The following is a 16,614-nucleotide window of genomic DNA, read 5'->3' as shown; positions in this document are numbered from 1 at the left end:
TTGCTTCAGATGACAAGTCTGCCCTTTGGCCTTTCATCTGCTCCCAGAATGTTCGCGACCCTTACAAATTGGGTAGCCGAGTTACTGCGTCAGAAAGGTATACGGACAATCGTGTATCTCGACGACTTCCTCCTTGCGAGCCAATCCAAGGAAGATCTAGGCCGACAAACGCGGCTAGCAGTAAACACTCTACAATATCTGGGATGGAATGTAAATTTCCAAAAGTCAGTGCTCTCCCCAACACAAAAGTGCGAATACCTGGGGGTCGTATGGGACATGCGCAACAATCGCAAGTCCCTGTCGGAACGGAAGTGTGCGGCATTCCACCAATCACTTCGAGCGATACTGTCTTCTCGCCGATGGTCACGAAAGCAAGCGGAAAGTCTCCTGGGAAGGTTAAACTTTGCCAACTTCGTGGTGAGAAGAGGACGGCTGCACTGCCGATAATTGCAGATAGCGAGCAAACCGCTGAAGCAACTTCCACCCAGAAGGTTAGTTCCAATGACCGAGGAGTGCTTGCAGGAGGTGGAATGGTGGTTAGAGAACTTGAACTCGTCAAGCACCATTCACAAGGAAATGTTCAGTCATTTCCTGACAACAGATGCCTCAGACCTGGCTTGGGGAGCAACTTTAGACGATTTAACCTTATCAGGTCAGTGGACCGTCCAACAGAAAAAGTGGCATTCAAACCGAAAAGAGTTGTTCGCAGTGCTTGCAACCCTTCAACACTCAGCTCACAACCTCTCCGGTTCAGAAGTCTTAGTGCAATCGGACAACAAATCAGTGGTTGCGTATATCTCCAAGGAAGGGGGCACCAGATCCTTAACACTTTTAAATCTGACCCAAGACCTCCTGATCCTTGCAGACAAGTGGGATATCTCGTTGACAGCTCAGTTTCTTCCCGGAAAATACAACGGAGACGCGGATCACCTATCTCGGGGAAAAACACCTCCGGAGTGGCACCTTTTACCGGCAGCAACCCAACCGATTTTCAATCTCTTCGGGCAACCCGATATAGACCTATTTGCTTCCGTAACGGCACACGTGACTTCGACATACGTGTCAAGAGATTGCACGGACTCGTGCGCAATCTTTCAAAACGCTTTCAGTCAATGTTGGGACTTCAATCTGGCCTGGATATTTCCTCCGCCAAATTTAATACCAAGAATCCTAGCACACCTGAACAAGGCGACCGGAACTTACCTTCTCGCAGTCCCGAGGTGGCCGAGGGCGTTCTGGCGACCAGACCTAATACGCCGATCATTAGCACCACCACTCAAAATAGCAAACCTGGAATCGGTACTAATCAACACATCCACCGGCAAACCTCCGCCCAAAATCCAAGAACTGGAAATAGAAGTTTGGAAAATTGGGGGTGGGACGGCGTTTTAAGTAGATGGAATCCTGAGGAAAAGAATTTGCTTCTATCAGGGTGGCGAGCTTCGACGCTAAATACCTACAAGCCAGCTTGGGATAGATGGTGCCGCTGGGCATCAAATAACAATTTCCATCCTAACAAACCGTCTGCAAACCAGGTGGCCAGATACCTGGCGCAGTTGTTTATCGAAGAGAAATTGTCATACAATACTATACTAGTACATAAGTCAGCGATAGCAACATTCTGTAACCCAACAGCTGAGGAAAGTCTCAGCTCTAATTTTTTGGTAAAACATACCCTTAAAGCAATAGCTATGGCAAAGCCTACTCTTCCAAAATCTCCAATCTGGAATCCACAGATTGTTAAAGATTGGCTCTGTAAAAATAGCCCTAAACTAAACTCCTTGTACGAGATATCGTGTAGAGTGGCAACACTATTGCTGCTCTCGTCAGGACGAAGAGTACACGACCTGACGTTACTAAACATCTCGGATGGAAACCTGCAGGATGAAGGCACTTCTATTATATTACATCCGTCTTTTGGATCAAAGACTGACACCCGGTTACACCAGCAATCCAGCTGGAAACTTTTAGAATCACCGGAGCTTAATATAAACCCAGTCTTTTGGACAAGAAAACTAGTAGAATTGTCCAAGGATCGAAGGTCGGAAGTGGATAACCTTAATAACCTATTTATAAGTACGAGGGGCCCCGTAAAAGCGGCTACAAGAACCATAATAGGAGGATGGGTAAAGAGCATGCTGAAAATGGCAGGAGTGGAAGCTACCCCCGGCAGTACACGCTCAGCGGTCGCATCCCTCAATTGGTTAGAAAACTACCCAATTGATAATATCTTAGAGAGAGGAAATTGGAAAAGTGAAAATACCTTCAGGAAATATTACCAAAGAGAGTTGCTTAATCACACCGTCTCAAAAGACTCCTCTCTAGCAAGCCTGTTTCAACCAGTTAACATCAAATAAAGGCGTCACCCGGTCACCAGGAGATAACAGACAGATCTCTCATGATGGACTCCAGAAATCAATTCAGAACACATAATATCGGAGTTTTACCTACCATTAAAACTCTTATTATGTTTCTATTGATTTCTGGAGTCCAGGTAAGACCTACCTGGTGCATCATGAGCTTTATGAACAACCCAAATCCATGGATGACCGGATACCAAATCAGCGGAAACGGACAAAGCGACCATAGAGTAGGACACTGACCCAGGAATAGACAGTAGAAACCGCGATAACGGGAAAGAAAATGAACGCTTCTCTCATGATGGACTCCAGAAATCAATAGAAACATAATAAGAGTTTTAATGGTAGGTAAAACTCCGATATTATATGTTCTAGGAAACGTCTGAAAATATATATGTTTTTTGCTAGCAATATTTTTAGTATGTTCAAATCTTATTTACACTGAAAAAAAAATTTAAAAAAAAAAGAAGTGCATTCTGTATTGGGAGCTTATTTCTATTGCTCACTCACAGCCAAAAAACCAAAACTATGCACACGGAAGATAAGTAAATGAATACTTGTAGTTTATTGTGTAAAATTTTACACAACTTTACATTAATATTTTCATATTTCTACGTAATTTTTCAAATTGAATTTCTGCAGATTCAAGTTTATCCATTGGACTCGATAACTTGATTGCAATCAGAAAAGGTGTTAACCTCAACATTGTAACTTGTGACATGGCGTATCTAGTGAAAAAGGAAAGCTCAAATGCAAATTAAATTATCAGGGATTATAGCCATTTTCGAATCAACCTCCATTATTTAATTATATTTTTACAACATAAAGCAAACATTCCTAAAAGAAATCTTGACTAAATTGATATGAATAAATTCAATTCATATAAAAAAGTAATAAAAACCGATTTTCCAATAGAACAATGTGTGGCTACATTGTCATTTGATTTTATCGCAGTAAAAATTTACTGGTTTTTCAACGGATTCATCTCGAGTGATCATTCATATCCAATATACATACACATTTAAAATTGATCATCATCTCAACACTTCATCATGGAGTAAATTGTTATTAAAAGCACTATTAAAAAAAAAAAACAAAAAAAGACTAGCAAATAAAGGCTTACAAATATATATTAAATATCTCACTATGAGTGATTGAAACGTAATGCGGAAAAAAATTTACATTAATTTCTGGGGAAGATTGTCGCAGTCTTCCAGAATATACACAACTCATATTTCGACATCGTGATATTTTGAACTCAAACTTAGTCTTTTCTCAATACCTATTCCGCAGTAAAGAGATATGAAGTAAGTAAGTCAAGTTTATCACTATTAATGTAGGCACCGGTTAAGTAGAATTTTTCCTATCATGCAGGGACAGCCTTTTTCTCGTTTGGCCGGCGGCGAGGACGTTGCTTCCGGCCGATTTTCTCCTCAAAGGCATCTGGGAACTGGAGGCGGGGGTTTTGGAAGAGCTCAGGTTAGTCAGAGGCGTCTGAACGCTCCTCCGTCTCTGCGGCCCGCTCGAAACCGGACTTTCTCTAACCGTCGGAAGAGAGTTCTCCGGCTTCTTCTTGGCTTCGCTCCCTGTCGTGGTGGCGTGTTGTATGTAACTGGAAGCGATCCTATTAGACCCTTGGAGTGTGGAGGTCTTACGCCTGACTGCCGGCGAAGATTCTCCGTTAAAGCTATTAAACGATAGTGTGTTTTTAATACTCTGCGCGGCTTTTTGATCGACTACCGACGGCTGTTGATGCATTCCGACCGCTTTCCAGTGATCCCTTTGCTCTATAATATTAGTTCGTATTTTGTGTTTGGCTTCGTTGTTCTCCGCGAGCATTTGGTTCAGCATTTGAACGGTTTGGTACACGACAAGCGGAGTGATGAGGCCGAAGTCGTGCAGGGAACACATGTGTAGGACAAAATTTCTGTACAGATTCTTCTCCAGTAGCTCTTTGCCTCGGGTCTGCAGGAACATTTGGCACGCGATGGGGATCTGACAGTCTCCCACAAAGTTGTACTTCATGACGTGTAGATTCCACATCTTCATGAGTTCCTTCTCTCCCTCGTTGACGTCTGTGAACTCGTCGATCATCATCATGGTTTTCTGCTGCAGCCACAGCGGGTCGGTTTCTCCTTCGGAATCTATTTCCAGCTCCTTGGGGTAAACCGGGAGGCACGTGATAGTGTGGTGGTATAATCTAAAAAATCGAAATATAATTTTTTATAATATATTAAATTTGGGTGGTCCGGTTCTAAAAAACTTACTACCGAAATTGACTGTTTAAAACTCTGAATTTCTTAAGAAAATAAAGTTACTTTGTTCATGAACCCACTGAACTGAGTAAGTGTAAAAGTGAAATACATAAAACATTTTTAAATGTTTCATTTATACATATTTTTATTATAGCCAATGAACAAAGTTTCCCTATAAACAGCATCATGATTGCATGATAAGTATTTCAGTAAATAGCACCATGAGCAAGATATCAGAAATCAAGAAATAGAACATAGATTTTGAACGATGTATTTCTGTAACCAGGACCAGAAATATCTTTTTGAGGCAATACCTCAAACTTAGTAACTAGCGCACTACCATAGTATCTGTAAATAACGCAAGAGAACCAGGTATCTTTGTAACTAGTACACTAGAGTGAGGTATTTATAAGTATTATTAAGTAAGGTATTATAACACTCTCATTATCATTCATTGTGCAGTTTGTGTAATCACGTGAACAATGATAAGGAGCGTTATATTTTTTTCTTCTTTCTTCTTTTAACCCTTAGCGCACCCAATGGTGCATAGGGCACTGCATCATATTGACACAGTGATATTTTGATTGTTATTTATATGAAGGCAAGGTGATCACTCATGCGCTTCAGGGACTAGTCCAGGGTAATATGAAATAAATATTTTAGTGTAAAATCACAAATATTTATTTTCACCCTCCCTGGGAATCGAACCCGGGACCTCCAGCACGGTAGCTAAACACGCTAACTATTACACTACTATATCTACTATACTACTATATCTGTGCAAATGGACAGCAACCCACCTGTTGTGTCCGGTGATGTAGGGGCGCTGGCCGTCGGGCATCATCTCGGCGTCGTCCGGCTGCAGGAACTCGTGCAGCGAGGACTGCACGGCGCGCTGTGTGCGCCGGCCGCGCGCCACCAGCACGCGCGTGAGCGGCGCGCGTCTCCCCGGCCCCGCCCGCGCGCCCCCGGAGCACGCCGCGTGCGGGGCGCCCGCGTACGAACCGTCGTACGACTCGTTGATGGACACGTCTATGCGGGCGCCGCTCGGGATGGGCTGGAAAAAGGTAAGTTGATTATTATTAGTCAGAACTTATGGTGGATTTCACATAATATTGGATTAATTTAGTTTTTCTTTTGGATAGCCAACTGGTTGGGAGCCTTTGGGTTAAGAAAACTGGTTCTCAAAGTCTAGACCAGTGGTTGGCAACCTACTACCTGTGGGTAGTTGAATTACCTACTGTGACATTTTGAATTACTCACCAAAAAAATATGATGATATATTTTTTTATTAAATTATTTATTCATTGTAAATAACAACAATTACAAAAGTAAGGTGAATAAGTAGTTATGTTTTTTTTATCACTTAATAATTTTAAGTAAACAACTAAAGGTAAATTTTTACATTGTTATCATCAAACGAGAAGTGGCAAAACACTCTTAGAAAGTAACAATTTATAAATTTCTTCTTCTTCATGAGCCCTGTGACCTCCACTGCTGGATATAGGCCCCTTCCCCTTCTTTCCATTTTCTCCGGTTGGTTGCACTTTATAAATTTTATTTATATCCAGTATATATTTTTAATTTGTATATATTTTAATTTGTGAAAATAATTTTTTTAAAGAACTTATCAAATGAAATAAAATAGTTTTTTTTTTCCCTAGTCTCTCAAAAGGTTGCCGACCGCTGGTCTTGACTATAGTCTCTATAGAGAATGGACAATAGAATATGCTAGTCACCAGATAGGTAAAGGTGAAGCGAGAATGGCACAGCTTGAGGTGCTTGAGGAGCGAGTAGAGGCGGCCGCAGTCCAGAGAGCACCACGGGCAGTGCAGGTCCTCGCAGGCTTCCGTCTGCTGCCGGGAGTTGTTGTTGTACAGGAACTGGTAGATTATCTGCAGGCTGCTCGACGACTCCGACTTGCCCTCTCCCGAGCCGTTCCCGTTAGCTGTTGGCATAAAATTGCATTAACATCTACCCAGTAGCAGAGAAACTGTCACTTGTTATTTTAGACAGAGGTTAGTGTGAACTATGGAATGCTCTCTATGACAAGCAAAAAAGGCATTCTATCCTCTTTATCTTCTTAATAATAATATAATAATAATAATTTGGATAATTTGTTTGCGCCATTTTCGTAAAATACTACCTCAAGAGCGCTTATAAAGGACATGGATAGTAATAATAATAATAATAGGATGATGATGATATACAAAAAATAAATGGATTAAAATGTCGTCAATCAGTCTAGGGCCGTCGAGTCTGGAGCGGGGAAAAGATGAGCCGACAAATTAAAATGCCTTCCTCTTGATCCCATGGGCTGGAGAATGGGCAAGGTATTGGGCAGGACGCCTTCCTGAGCGATGGTCGTCACGCTGGAGGGCAGCTTGTTGAGCTCCTCGTCATTGTGAATAGCCAACATCCAACTTCCAGACTAGCACAGTTCAAACGGGACTTTACTTTTATCCTCTTTCGCAGCCCTTCCGTGATCCGACATGATGGTTTTGTCTCCGAGGTTTTCCGCTTTCGCTTTTACGAATGGAGCTGGCGTAATTGAGGTATTTAACGTTGTAGTTCTTATCAAAAAAATTAACCGTTTAAGCACATGTTCTAGGATCGTAATTGTCTTTGCAGATTTTTATTGCAGTCATTTATTCCCGAGAAGCTAGGGGTTTCGGATGAATGCACTATGGTCGTAAAGTACCCTTAAGGGACGAACACAAAGCACTTTTTAACGTCCGATTGCCACATGTGTTCATTCGGCACAGATTCTGAGAAATACACTTCACCATTTAGGACCGCATTGCTATATTGAACGACGCAATGATATTATTGATGCATATTCATCAGTTAACAGCTAACCTTTGTAAAATTATAACTTTTAACCATTTCAAGTTAACACCAATCACAATATTTATAGATGAGCAAGAAATCGTAGACTTGGGATGTAAATGTCCGGAGAAAACTAAATAAATGATGGAGCGTGGTTCGCTCAGCAGCCGCGTCGGGCCCTCGAGGAACCACACTCACTCACTTAAGCCTTCTATCCTCCACTGCTTGATATATCCCTCTTGGCCTCTTCTGTATCCAGCATTTTTTCAATCTGTTGTTGCTGCTTGCAGCCAATTTCACCCCCCACAGCGACTATGTCGTCGGACCACCTTTTTTTAGGTCTTCAGTCACTCTCTTTTATTCTCTCAGAATTTTAAGGGTCCCCCTTATAGGTTCTTTTCATGCAACATTCTATCCTACTTTGAGGATATTACCAAAAAGAATAAGGAGTCTTGAGAAGCCGATAATAATATGGACAGTCAAGGTTTAGGTTATTTTTTTAAATAAAAAATCATGATTTATAAAATCGATTTAAATTGGTGATTTCACTCAAGCTTTTGTATTTTTGTCAACAAAAAAGGGTGTCGTCTATTGAAATGTAGCCTTAAATTTTTAATCTAAAAAAAATACTTAATTCCACATTGCTAACCCAAAAATAACTTTTCCATTTTATTACTTTTAATTTCGAATGAACAAACCTTTGAATCGAGTAGTCCACTTGCAAACCATGTTATGTAAAATAAAGTTTTTTTGCCAATGGCGGCTAGATTTCATCTTCTACAGAGCTTTTTTGAGAGATTTCAGAAAGTGAACTGTCGATCAACATAGCGAGTTTTGCAAGAGTATTAAATTTTCTATTCCATTTTATTCCTAACTTAACAAGTTTTGGCAGCTTATGTTAAATATGGACGTAAATATTTTTAATTTTCTACCGATTGGCGCCATTGGCTGAAAAACTTTTTTGAACATAACGTGGTTTGCAAATGGACCACTCAAGTACAACTGAATATAGTGACAAGTACTCACTTTTAACAAGTGTGGAGTCGGCGTTCTTATTAAGTACGTTACTAATTGGCGCCATTGGCTGAAAAACTTCATTTTTGAACATAACGTGGTTTGCAAGTGGACCACTCAAGTACAAGTGAATATAGTGACAAGTACTCACTTTTAGCAAGTGTGGAGTCGGCGTTCTTATTAAGTATGTTACTAATTGGCGCCATTGGCTGAAAAAATTCATTTTTGAACATAACGTGGTTTGCAAGTGGACCACACAAGTACAGTGAATATAGTGACAAGTACTCACTTTTAACAAGTGTGGAGTCGGCGTTCTTATTAAGTATGTTACTAATTGGCGCCATTGGCTGAAAAACTTCATTTTTTAACATAACGTGGTTGCAAGTGGACTACTCAAGTACAAGTGAATATAGTGACAAGTACTCACTTTTAGCAAGTGTGGAGTCGGCGTTCTTATTAAGTATGTTACTAATTGGCGCCATTGGCTGAAAAACTTCATTTTTTAACATAACGTGGTTGCAAGTGGACCACTCAAGTACAAGTGAATACAGTGACAAGTACTCACTTTTAGCAAGTGTGGAGTCGGCGTTCTTATTAAGTACGTTACTAATTGGCGCCATTGGCTGAAAAACTTCATTTTTTAACATAACGTGGTTGCAAGTGGACTACTCAAGTACAAGTGAACATAGTGACAAGTACTCACTTTTAGCAAGTGTGGAGTCGGCGTTCTTATTAAGTATGTTACTAATCCTAGGGCAGTTGGAGGCGGGCTTATTGTTCTCCTTGTTGGAGATAGATTCAGTCTTGATCTCTTCAGGTTCTTGGGAGCTGTAAGGCTTGGGCCTGTTCACCAGCCCATTGGTCGGCTCCTGGCTCCAGCTCAACTTCACCTTGAGCGTCGGCTTCAGCTTGAACACATCAAACGGGTTGCTGCCGCCCGAGAACTCCACGTCCTGGAAAACGGGCACATTGCAAGTTCTTATCAATTGTGAAGGGAAAGTTTAGTGACTTTTCCATTACGGTAAAGTTCAATTGAATAATAAACAAAGTAATGTTGGAAAAGCATTCTCAAGTTTTGTTTCGTCAATAATATTCACAAATAAACAAATTGTTAATGAAAAATAGAATATCTATTGTTTTCCTGACCTATGCCAGATTCCTCTAATAGTGATCTTTATACTCAAAGTAGTAATAGTGACAGTGAAATTAGTTAATTATTAATTAACTGATAGTGAAAACTCTGAGGACAGACTAATTTCACACGACCATGATACATTCCCGTGAATGAAAATTTTTAATGTTTTTATTTTTATTTTTTTCAAACACAACTCCCGTGTCCATACAAATATTTATATATGGACACGACATCTACAATATTGCAGTCACTCGCTAACGAATGTCGTGTTGAATAAAGATGAGGATTTGTAGCCGGTTCTATGTGTTTTGAAAACAGGAGGGAACACACTCATTTATGATGTTTAACCTTTTCATAGCCGCAAATAAATTACGCCGCAGTGCTTAGCAGGCCAAGTATTTTTTTGAAAAAAAAAAGTTGTCTAAAGAATTTTTTTTTGTTGTTTTTGTTAAATTATAATTTACTTACCAAATATTTTATCCCGCATCGATTGTTAGAGTTTTATTCTTGAAGTTAAACCAGTTTCAAATTTTCATCTCAGACAGACTGAGTCGCACACGCAAGTTTTTATTAAATTTAATATTAACACAAAACTATTATTTATCAATGGAATATAGTTTGAAATGTAAAAAAAATAGTAAATTTAATATTAACACTTAACTATTATTTATCAGGTATCTTAGAATGAAGTATAGTTAGAAATGTGATAAATTAGTAATTTTCCATTGTGTGGTACTTCTCAAAGCACGGTATAACACAAAGAGCCATCTTGCATTGTTTACACCTATAACTAGACTCTTTTCTTAGTTTTTTGCTAGTACACACAATACACTTCGCAGTCGGGGATGATTTTTTTCGATCCGTGGTAGTTTTTCCAAAAAATGTCTTTCTGTAAGTCGCGATGGAAATTCTGCCTTCCGTTTTCTGCCATGAGAAGTACCGGGTTGTTTTTTTTTATGAGTATACACTAACTGCTTTATGACTTGTAATTGAAAGGTGGCAAGAGGAACCCTTTTCCCGGTTTTTTCCGTGTACAGGATATGCGCGTTGAGCAGAGATAGGTCCATAAGGTGCATAAATAATTTTATGTACCACCTCAAAGTCTTCCTTGAAGAATGGACAGATGATAATACCATATCACATTTATCTACAGCCCCCATATTTGTATTGTAATCCTGTACAGATTGTGGTTTTATAACCTCCTCCCCTCGAAATGTTTTGTTCCCAATTCTCAATTCTCAAATCATCCAATTCTACATCGCTTTCATCCGACTCTAATGTAATTCCAAGATCTTGTTGTAATTCGCTCAAAAAATCTTCTGGGTCCATTTTTAGAGGATTATCGTAAATAAATAATAAATGTTATTTTTATATGGAATAAATACCAAAAATAGCTATACTCACAAACACTTTACTAGAAAGAAGAACTTAGAACAAAGAAATTAATTCTTTTTGAAGAGTTGTAAAACACTTAGCACGAAAAAGAACAAAGAACTTAGCACACAGAAATAATTTATTTACTAAAAAGTTGTGAAAAGAAACCAATATCACTAGCAAAACACTGATAAAATCGTAGTAAATATAACGCGAAAGGTAATAACAAATATTTTCATAATAATATTTTAAAATAATAAGAAAAACACAAAAAAATTGAGCAAAATAAAAACCCCTGGCGTTCAAAACAATCGATTAAAATAATCAATATTTCAAGTGGTTTGAGTGGTAGCCCTAATGACATCTGTCAACTGTCAGCTGAAAGTGATACCGATAAATCACTTAAAAGTATTTGAAAACTTTATAAAATATTTTGTGAGAACTTCAACAGATGGCAATGTATGTTCCGTTTTTGACAGATTGTCAATATGAGTTAAAACTGCGGAGTAATACGTCATCAAAAGTACTTACGAGATATCTCGTCTCTGGCAATACGGGCACTCCGCCATTTGCCGAGATATCTCGTCTGTGGCAACCATCGGGTTAAATAGATAGTAGAATTTGATTTCGAATAATGTTATAGGTTTTCCAAAATTCGCTAATTTTGACATTATTTTAAACGCATTGAGCGTGTTAAAGAAATATATTTTTACTCTTTACTCATAATTTTTTAATAACATTTATGATGTTTAAATAGAAAGTACAATTTGATTTTGAATAATGTTATGGGTTTTTAAAAATTTACAAATTTTAACATTATTTTATATGCATTCAATGTGTTGTGAAATATATTTTTACTCTTTTCTCATAATTTTACTTAAAACTTCATAAATTGAAGAATATTATTACAAATACTAGGTCCTTGTGGGGAAGACAAAGAAGAAGACAATGGTATGCACATGTGAAGAGAATGGCACCATCCAGACTCCCCCACATTACGCTGCAGGGTCAACCCCAAGGTAACTCTCGGACAGACCACCAAAGAGTTGGATCAATAACCAGGAATCAACATCGCAGAAGGCTAATCCCTCTTAAAAACAGGCCACAAGCCCTACAAAAAGCAGAAGTAGAAAAAGAATATTGCGGGGAGTGGCCGGGGGTACAGAATCACAGTGGTTAAACAAATTCAAGTGGACAGCCGTTCATACCTCTGGCAGAGTTTCCCAGTGGGCCGGCAGCCCCTTGTGCGGGGAGCGGGCGGGCGGCGGGGCGTCGCGCAGAACCAGGTCGTACTCCCCGCTGCGCAGCAGGCAACGGCTCTGCTTGTCGTACACGACCAGCTCCGAGCCCAGCACACGCAGCCCGTCTGAACTCTTCAGGCGCTTGTGTGCCGGCTCTGTAACACCAACACCCGGTGACAAACGGAACGGCTGCTAAATTAAAATTGTTGGGTAATATATCCAAAATTAAACACAGTTTATTTGGTTGAATTCTATATTTATTTATGTATATTTTAATACGTGACGCGTTTCGTCTTCTTAGGACATTATCAAACACTGACTAAAATTATTTACAAAATATCCTTCTATACTAATAATAATTGCTATTATTAGGTCTAGGAGTACATATAATAAGGACATTTTGTAAATAATTTTAGTCAGTGTTTGATAATGCCCTAAGACGAAATGTGTCACGTATTAAAATAAACATAAATAAATGTAGAATTCAACTAAATAAACCGTGTTTAATTTTGGATATATTACCCAACAATTCAATATGGAATTCTACCAACTGTCTGCAGTTACAATAAATAAGCTAAATTAAAAACCTAACAAAGGCTTTTACACTCTGTGACTAGACCCCTTTATATTGGTCACTGGTATAATTGTTTTTTTTTTTGTTTTTAAAAGGAATAACCCACAAAGCCCCTTCTTTAAAAGGCTTGCCTGCAGGTAGGATACTAAGGATAGGGAAGGTAAATGTGAAAAATACATCACAAACACCAATTGAAAATAAATAGAAACAGAGAATCTATCAGTGGAATTCGTCAATTTTGTATGGTAATTAATTTAAATGTTCTAAAATTAATGTTTTCCAAATTAATTAACACTAGCAAAAAATTATTTTGGATCTATGTTGAGATGTCTCTATAAAGACACTTGTCAAGTTACCGGTGTCATCGGGAGTATCCCTAATTTATTCATAAGCCCTGTAAATACCCAGACATTCATATTCTTGTTGATCTATGTTGAGATGTCCCTATAAAGACATTTGTCAAGTTACCGGTGTCATCGGGAGTATTCCTGATCTGGTTGTTGTTCCTGTGGTGGTGTGTGACGGAGACGCGCAGCATGAGCACGTAGGACTTGACCTCGGGCCCCTGCGAGGGGGAGAAGGCCTCGCTGGATATGCTGAGCGCCGAGGCCATGGCCGGGGGCTCCGTGGGGGACGGGTTCAGGGGCACGGAGCAGCAGCCCACCTGGGGGACACATCCGCATTGCAGTCATCTACTATCTCAAATATAAAGATGTGAAACTTACAAATAAACAGGATTAAGGGAAATTATCTTCTGTTTTAGGGAAATTATCTTTTTTATGATTGAATGCGGAATAAAACCTGATTAATCATGGTGGGACTGAAAAATCTTCCGATCCGACTTACGGAAACTTGGACAACGGCGGAAGAGCTGTCCTTCCTCTTCTTGTGGCACAGCTTGAGGAGCAGCGCCTCCGCCTTGACCTGGTAGTCCCCGTCGCCGAGGTTCCGGTCGTAGAAGCCGAGGAAGGTGAGGGTCATGTAGTCGCCCATGCGGTGCGGCTGCGTCTCGCTGCGCGCGCGTGCTGCCACCTGCTCCAGCACGGAGTCCACGCGGAACTCCCGTCGTCCGCTGTTTGTGCGCGACATGCGTTGCCGCATGTATGTCAAATTGCGGTTTAGGAAGATCGGCTGTGAAAAACAATAAATCACAATTATCACTTTATCTTCATACGCCGGACAAAGGTTGTCAATATGATAGGCCGTTATTTATTGATTCGGCGTTTAATTTGTAGAACTCCATTTTAAGTATTAATTGTTAAATCAAACACACATTTTTTGAGTCTAAAAGTTGTATTTTATTTTTAAAAAACACATAAAAATTAATATTATGACAATTTTATTGCCTAGTTATGACATTCGTTTGAAAATGCCATAACTAGGCGAAACAATTAGCAGAATATTAATTTTAATGTGTTTTTTTACAATAAAATACAATTTTTAATTTAAGTTTTACTTAGTAAATACAACTATTTCTTCAAATCTACTGTGACACGTGTTATACATAATTTTCAAACACCGTAATTACGGTGTTTGAAAATGATGCGGAATGCATCGAAACATGTGTCACAGTAGATTTAAGAAATAGTGGTATTTACTAAGTGAACCTTTTTTTTTTAATTACCTAATGTCCAAGTGACTCTAAAATCTAGCTACGGCTTATGCAACACCGCTTATCATGACCCTACTCAGGCTTCAACTTTTTAAGTTTTATAGCCTATGCCTACTCGTGAGTGGATTTACTCTTTATGTTTTAAGTTACTATAATTTCATGAGTGAAAATTCCAGGCATAAAACACTCGCGTGTAAAACTTAAATTAAAAATGATTTTTACCACAAAGTGACTGCCGAATCAATTAATGAAATTAATAAAATACAACTTAGACTCAAAAAATCTGTGTTTGATAACATTTAATACTTATGATGGATCGCGTCACCAGACTATGTCGTGTCGTGGCAATGGGTGGGTCATGTTGAGAGACGGAATGGACAGATGGGCCTCCAGAGTTCTGCAGTGGAGATCATGGGACACGAAGAGAGGAATAGGCTATCCCCAGAAAAGACGGGCTGATGACATTGTCCCCATTGCGGTTAGTAAGTGGATTGAAAAAGCCCAAATGAGAGAAGTCTGAAAATCAACTTTATTTCTGATCTTTATATGATCAGATATATATCATAATGTACTGAAATAATTTAATATAATAAAAATACAAAAACTGATTGATCAAACCGCTCACAATCTTGTATTTCAATTTCCTATCAAAGCTTATTAAAGAGTAACCTAGTTATAGTCTTGACTTGATAGTATAAAATAAACTAAATCTTACCTTTAACATATTCCGCGTTCGCAAAAATCTATAAATCTGGGTAGGTTCTGAAATGGTAAAAATAATTACAATAATTAATTTTGTGGTTCATAAAAGGAATCTAAATTTTTTTAAATGATTTTTTAAAAATAGTAAAACATTGCTTGAGAAAGGTTTTATTTAGTGGGGACCCTTTTAATCAGATTTCTGAAGAAGTATTTGAACACACAAAACATGTTGTGAAGTAGTGTTATAATTATATTTCCAAAAAAAGTAGCTGCCTACTCCAAGACTCGGGTGGTTACTTTTTTGAGATATAATAATTTGAAATCTTAACAATTATTTCCTCTATTGAATATTTGTTGTACATAAAATGTTTGGCATTTACAAAATTTGCTTTTTACATATTATATAAATATATTATATTTTATACATTATATAGAAATATTGATGTTTCTACATACAGTTTCTTGGTAATATTTTTATTTAGTGCATGTATTTAGGGGTGGGATTAATAAATTGACGGATAAATCCGAGATCTGAGCTTATCACTATTGTGGTCAGATTTATTGAATTACAAAGTGAATTAAGAAAAAAATACAATTCAATGAACAATTTTATAGGGAGAAACAATAATTAAATTAATAATCAAAGCATCTGTTATAAAGGTAAAGATGAAGGCGGGTTTTGTTATGATTTTTAATTTATTTAAAATATACTTTATTTTTTGGTTAAAGGCAAAAAAAAAACATTTTAAAGCAAAAAACCTTCATTAATTTACTATTGATACAGTTTATTTGCTTTTTTGCATTAGGAATGAAATTAGCAACGATTGCGAAAGTATGTCAAATGACATTGTATTTATAATATCGAAGTTGTTTGAAGGCAAACTTTCAGAAAAAATAACTTTATTATGACAATCTTTCATCGTGTATTTCATGTAAAAACGGTAAGAAGTGTGCCGTATTGGATTGAACAAATAAATAAATACGTTGGTGATTCCGTTTCTGAGGTTTCAATTGAGAAAAATATTATATTTCTGCGAATCCTTTGGGCATTATTAGTACATCTAACTTACGTATATCAGATATTCCCGCAAAGCGGGTGAGCGTGCAACGGTACGGAAACTTACTTTCAAACGCCTGAAGAAAGAGTTCGTGGTCGGCTTGAAGATGATTTAGTTCTATGCGACCATTTTTGGACGTCTCACCCTCTTTTTCTCGCTTCTTTGGTGGCATTTTGAAATATATATTTGACTAAAAACACAAATTAAAATACAAACTGACAACGGCGATAGCAGACGAAGCCGCGAAACCGAATATTATCTTATTGTCTATGATGTGTTATTACGAGTTTTTTTTTCTCTTCAAAAATCAACGACTGTCTTTCGCACACGTTAGTTTTTCTTTGGAACATATTTTTTACTGGGGAAGAAATAATAATCAATTTGATATGATTTATTATATGACAGGATTTAAAGAAATCTATTCGTTTTTATTTACCAAAAAAATACCGAAAAATACTTT

General features: G+C 38.2%; 1 protein-coding gene across 1 annotated transcript; it reads right to left on the bottom strand.

The window, feature by feature from the left end:
- Nucleotides 1-2,979: 2,979 nt before the first annotated feature.
- Nucleotides 2,980-16,437, bottom strand: Su(z)12 (Polycomb protein Su(z)12). Its single transcript, XM_088267811.1, has 9 exons — nt 16,221-16,437; nt 15,110-15,156; nt 13,629-13,913; nt 13,251-13,446; nt 12,176-12,363; nt 9,162-9,411; nt 6,355-6,563; nt 5,416-5,672; nt 2,980-4,560 (listed from the first exon to the last, which is right to left on the bottom strand). The coding sequence occupies exons 1-9, from the start codon at nt 16,324-16,326 to the stop codon at nt 3,708-3,710; spliced, it is 2,391 nt and encodes a 796-aa protein (XP_088123937.1). The 5' UTR covers nt 16,327-16,437; the 3' UTR covers nt 2,980-3,707.
- Between the last annotated feature and the right edge of the window lie 177 nt (nt 16,438-16,614).

The sequence above is a fragment of the Brachycentrus maculatus genome, unplaced genomic scaffold (assembly GCF_059751285.1).
Source record: "Brachycentrus maculatus isolate JH-2025_06_01 unplaced genomic scaffold, ASM5975128v1 h1tg000306l, whole genome shotgun sequence".
NCBI lineage: Eukaryota > Metazoa > Arthropoda > Insecta > Trichoptera > Brachycentridae > Brachycentrus > Brachycentrus maculatus.
Note: the sequence above shows the minus strand (reverse complement) of the source record. Positions and strands in the feature narration are given on the sequence as shown.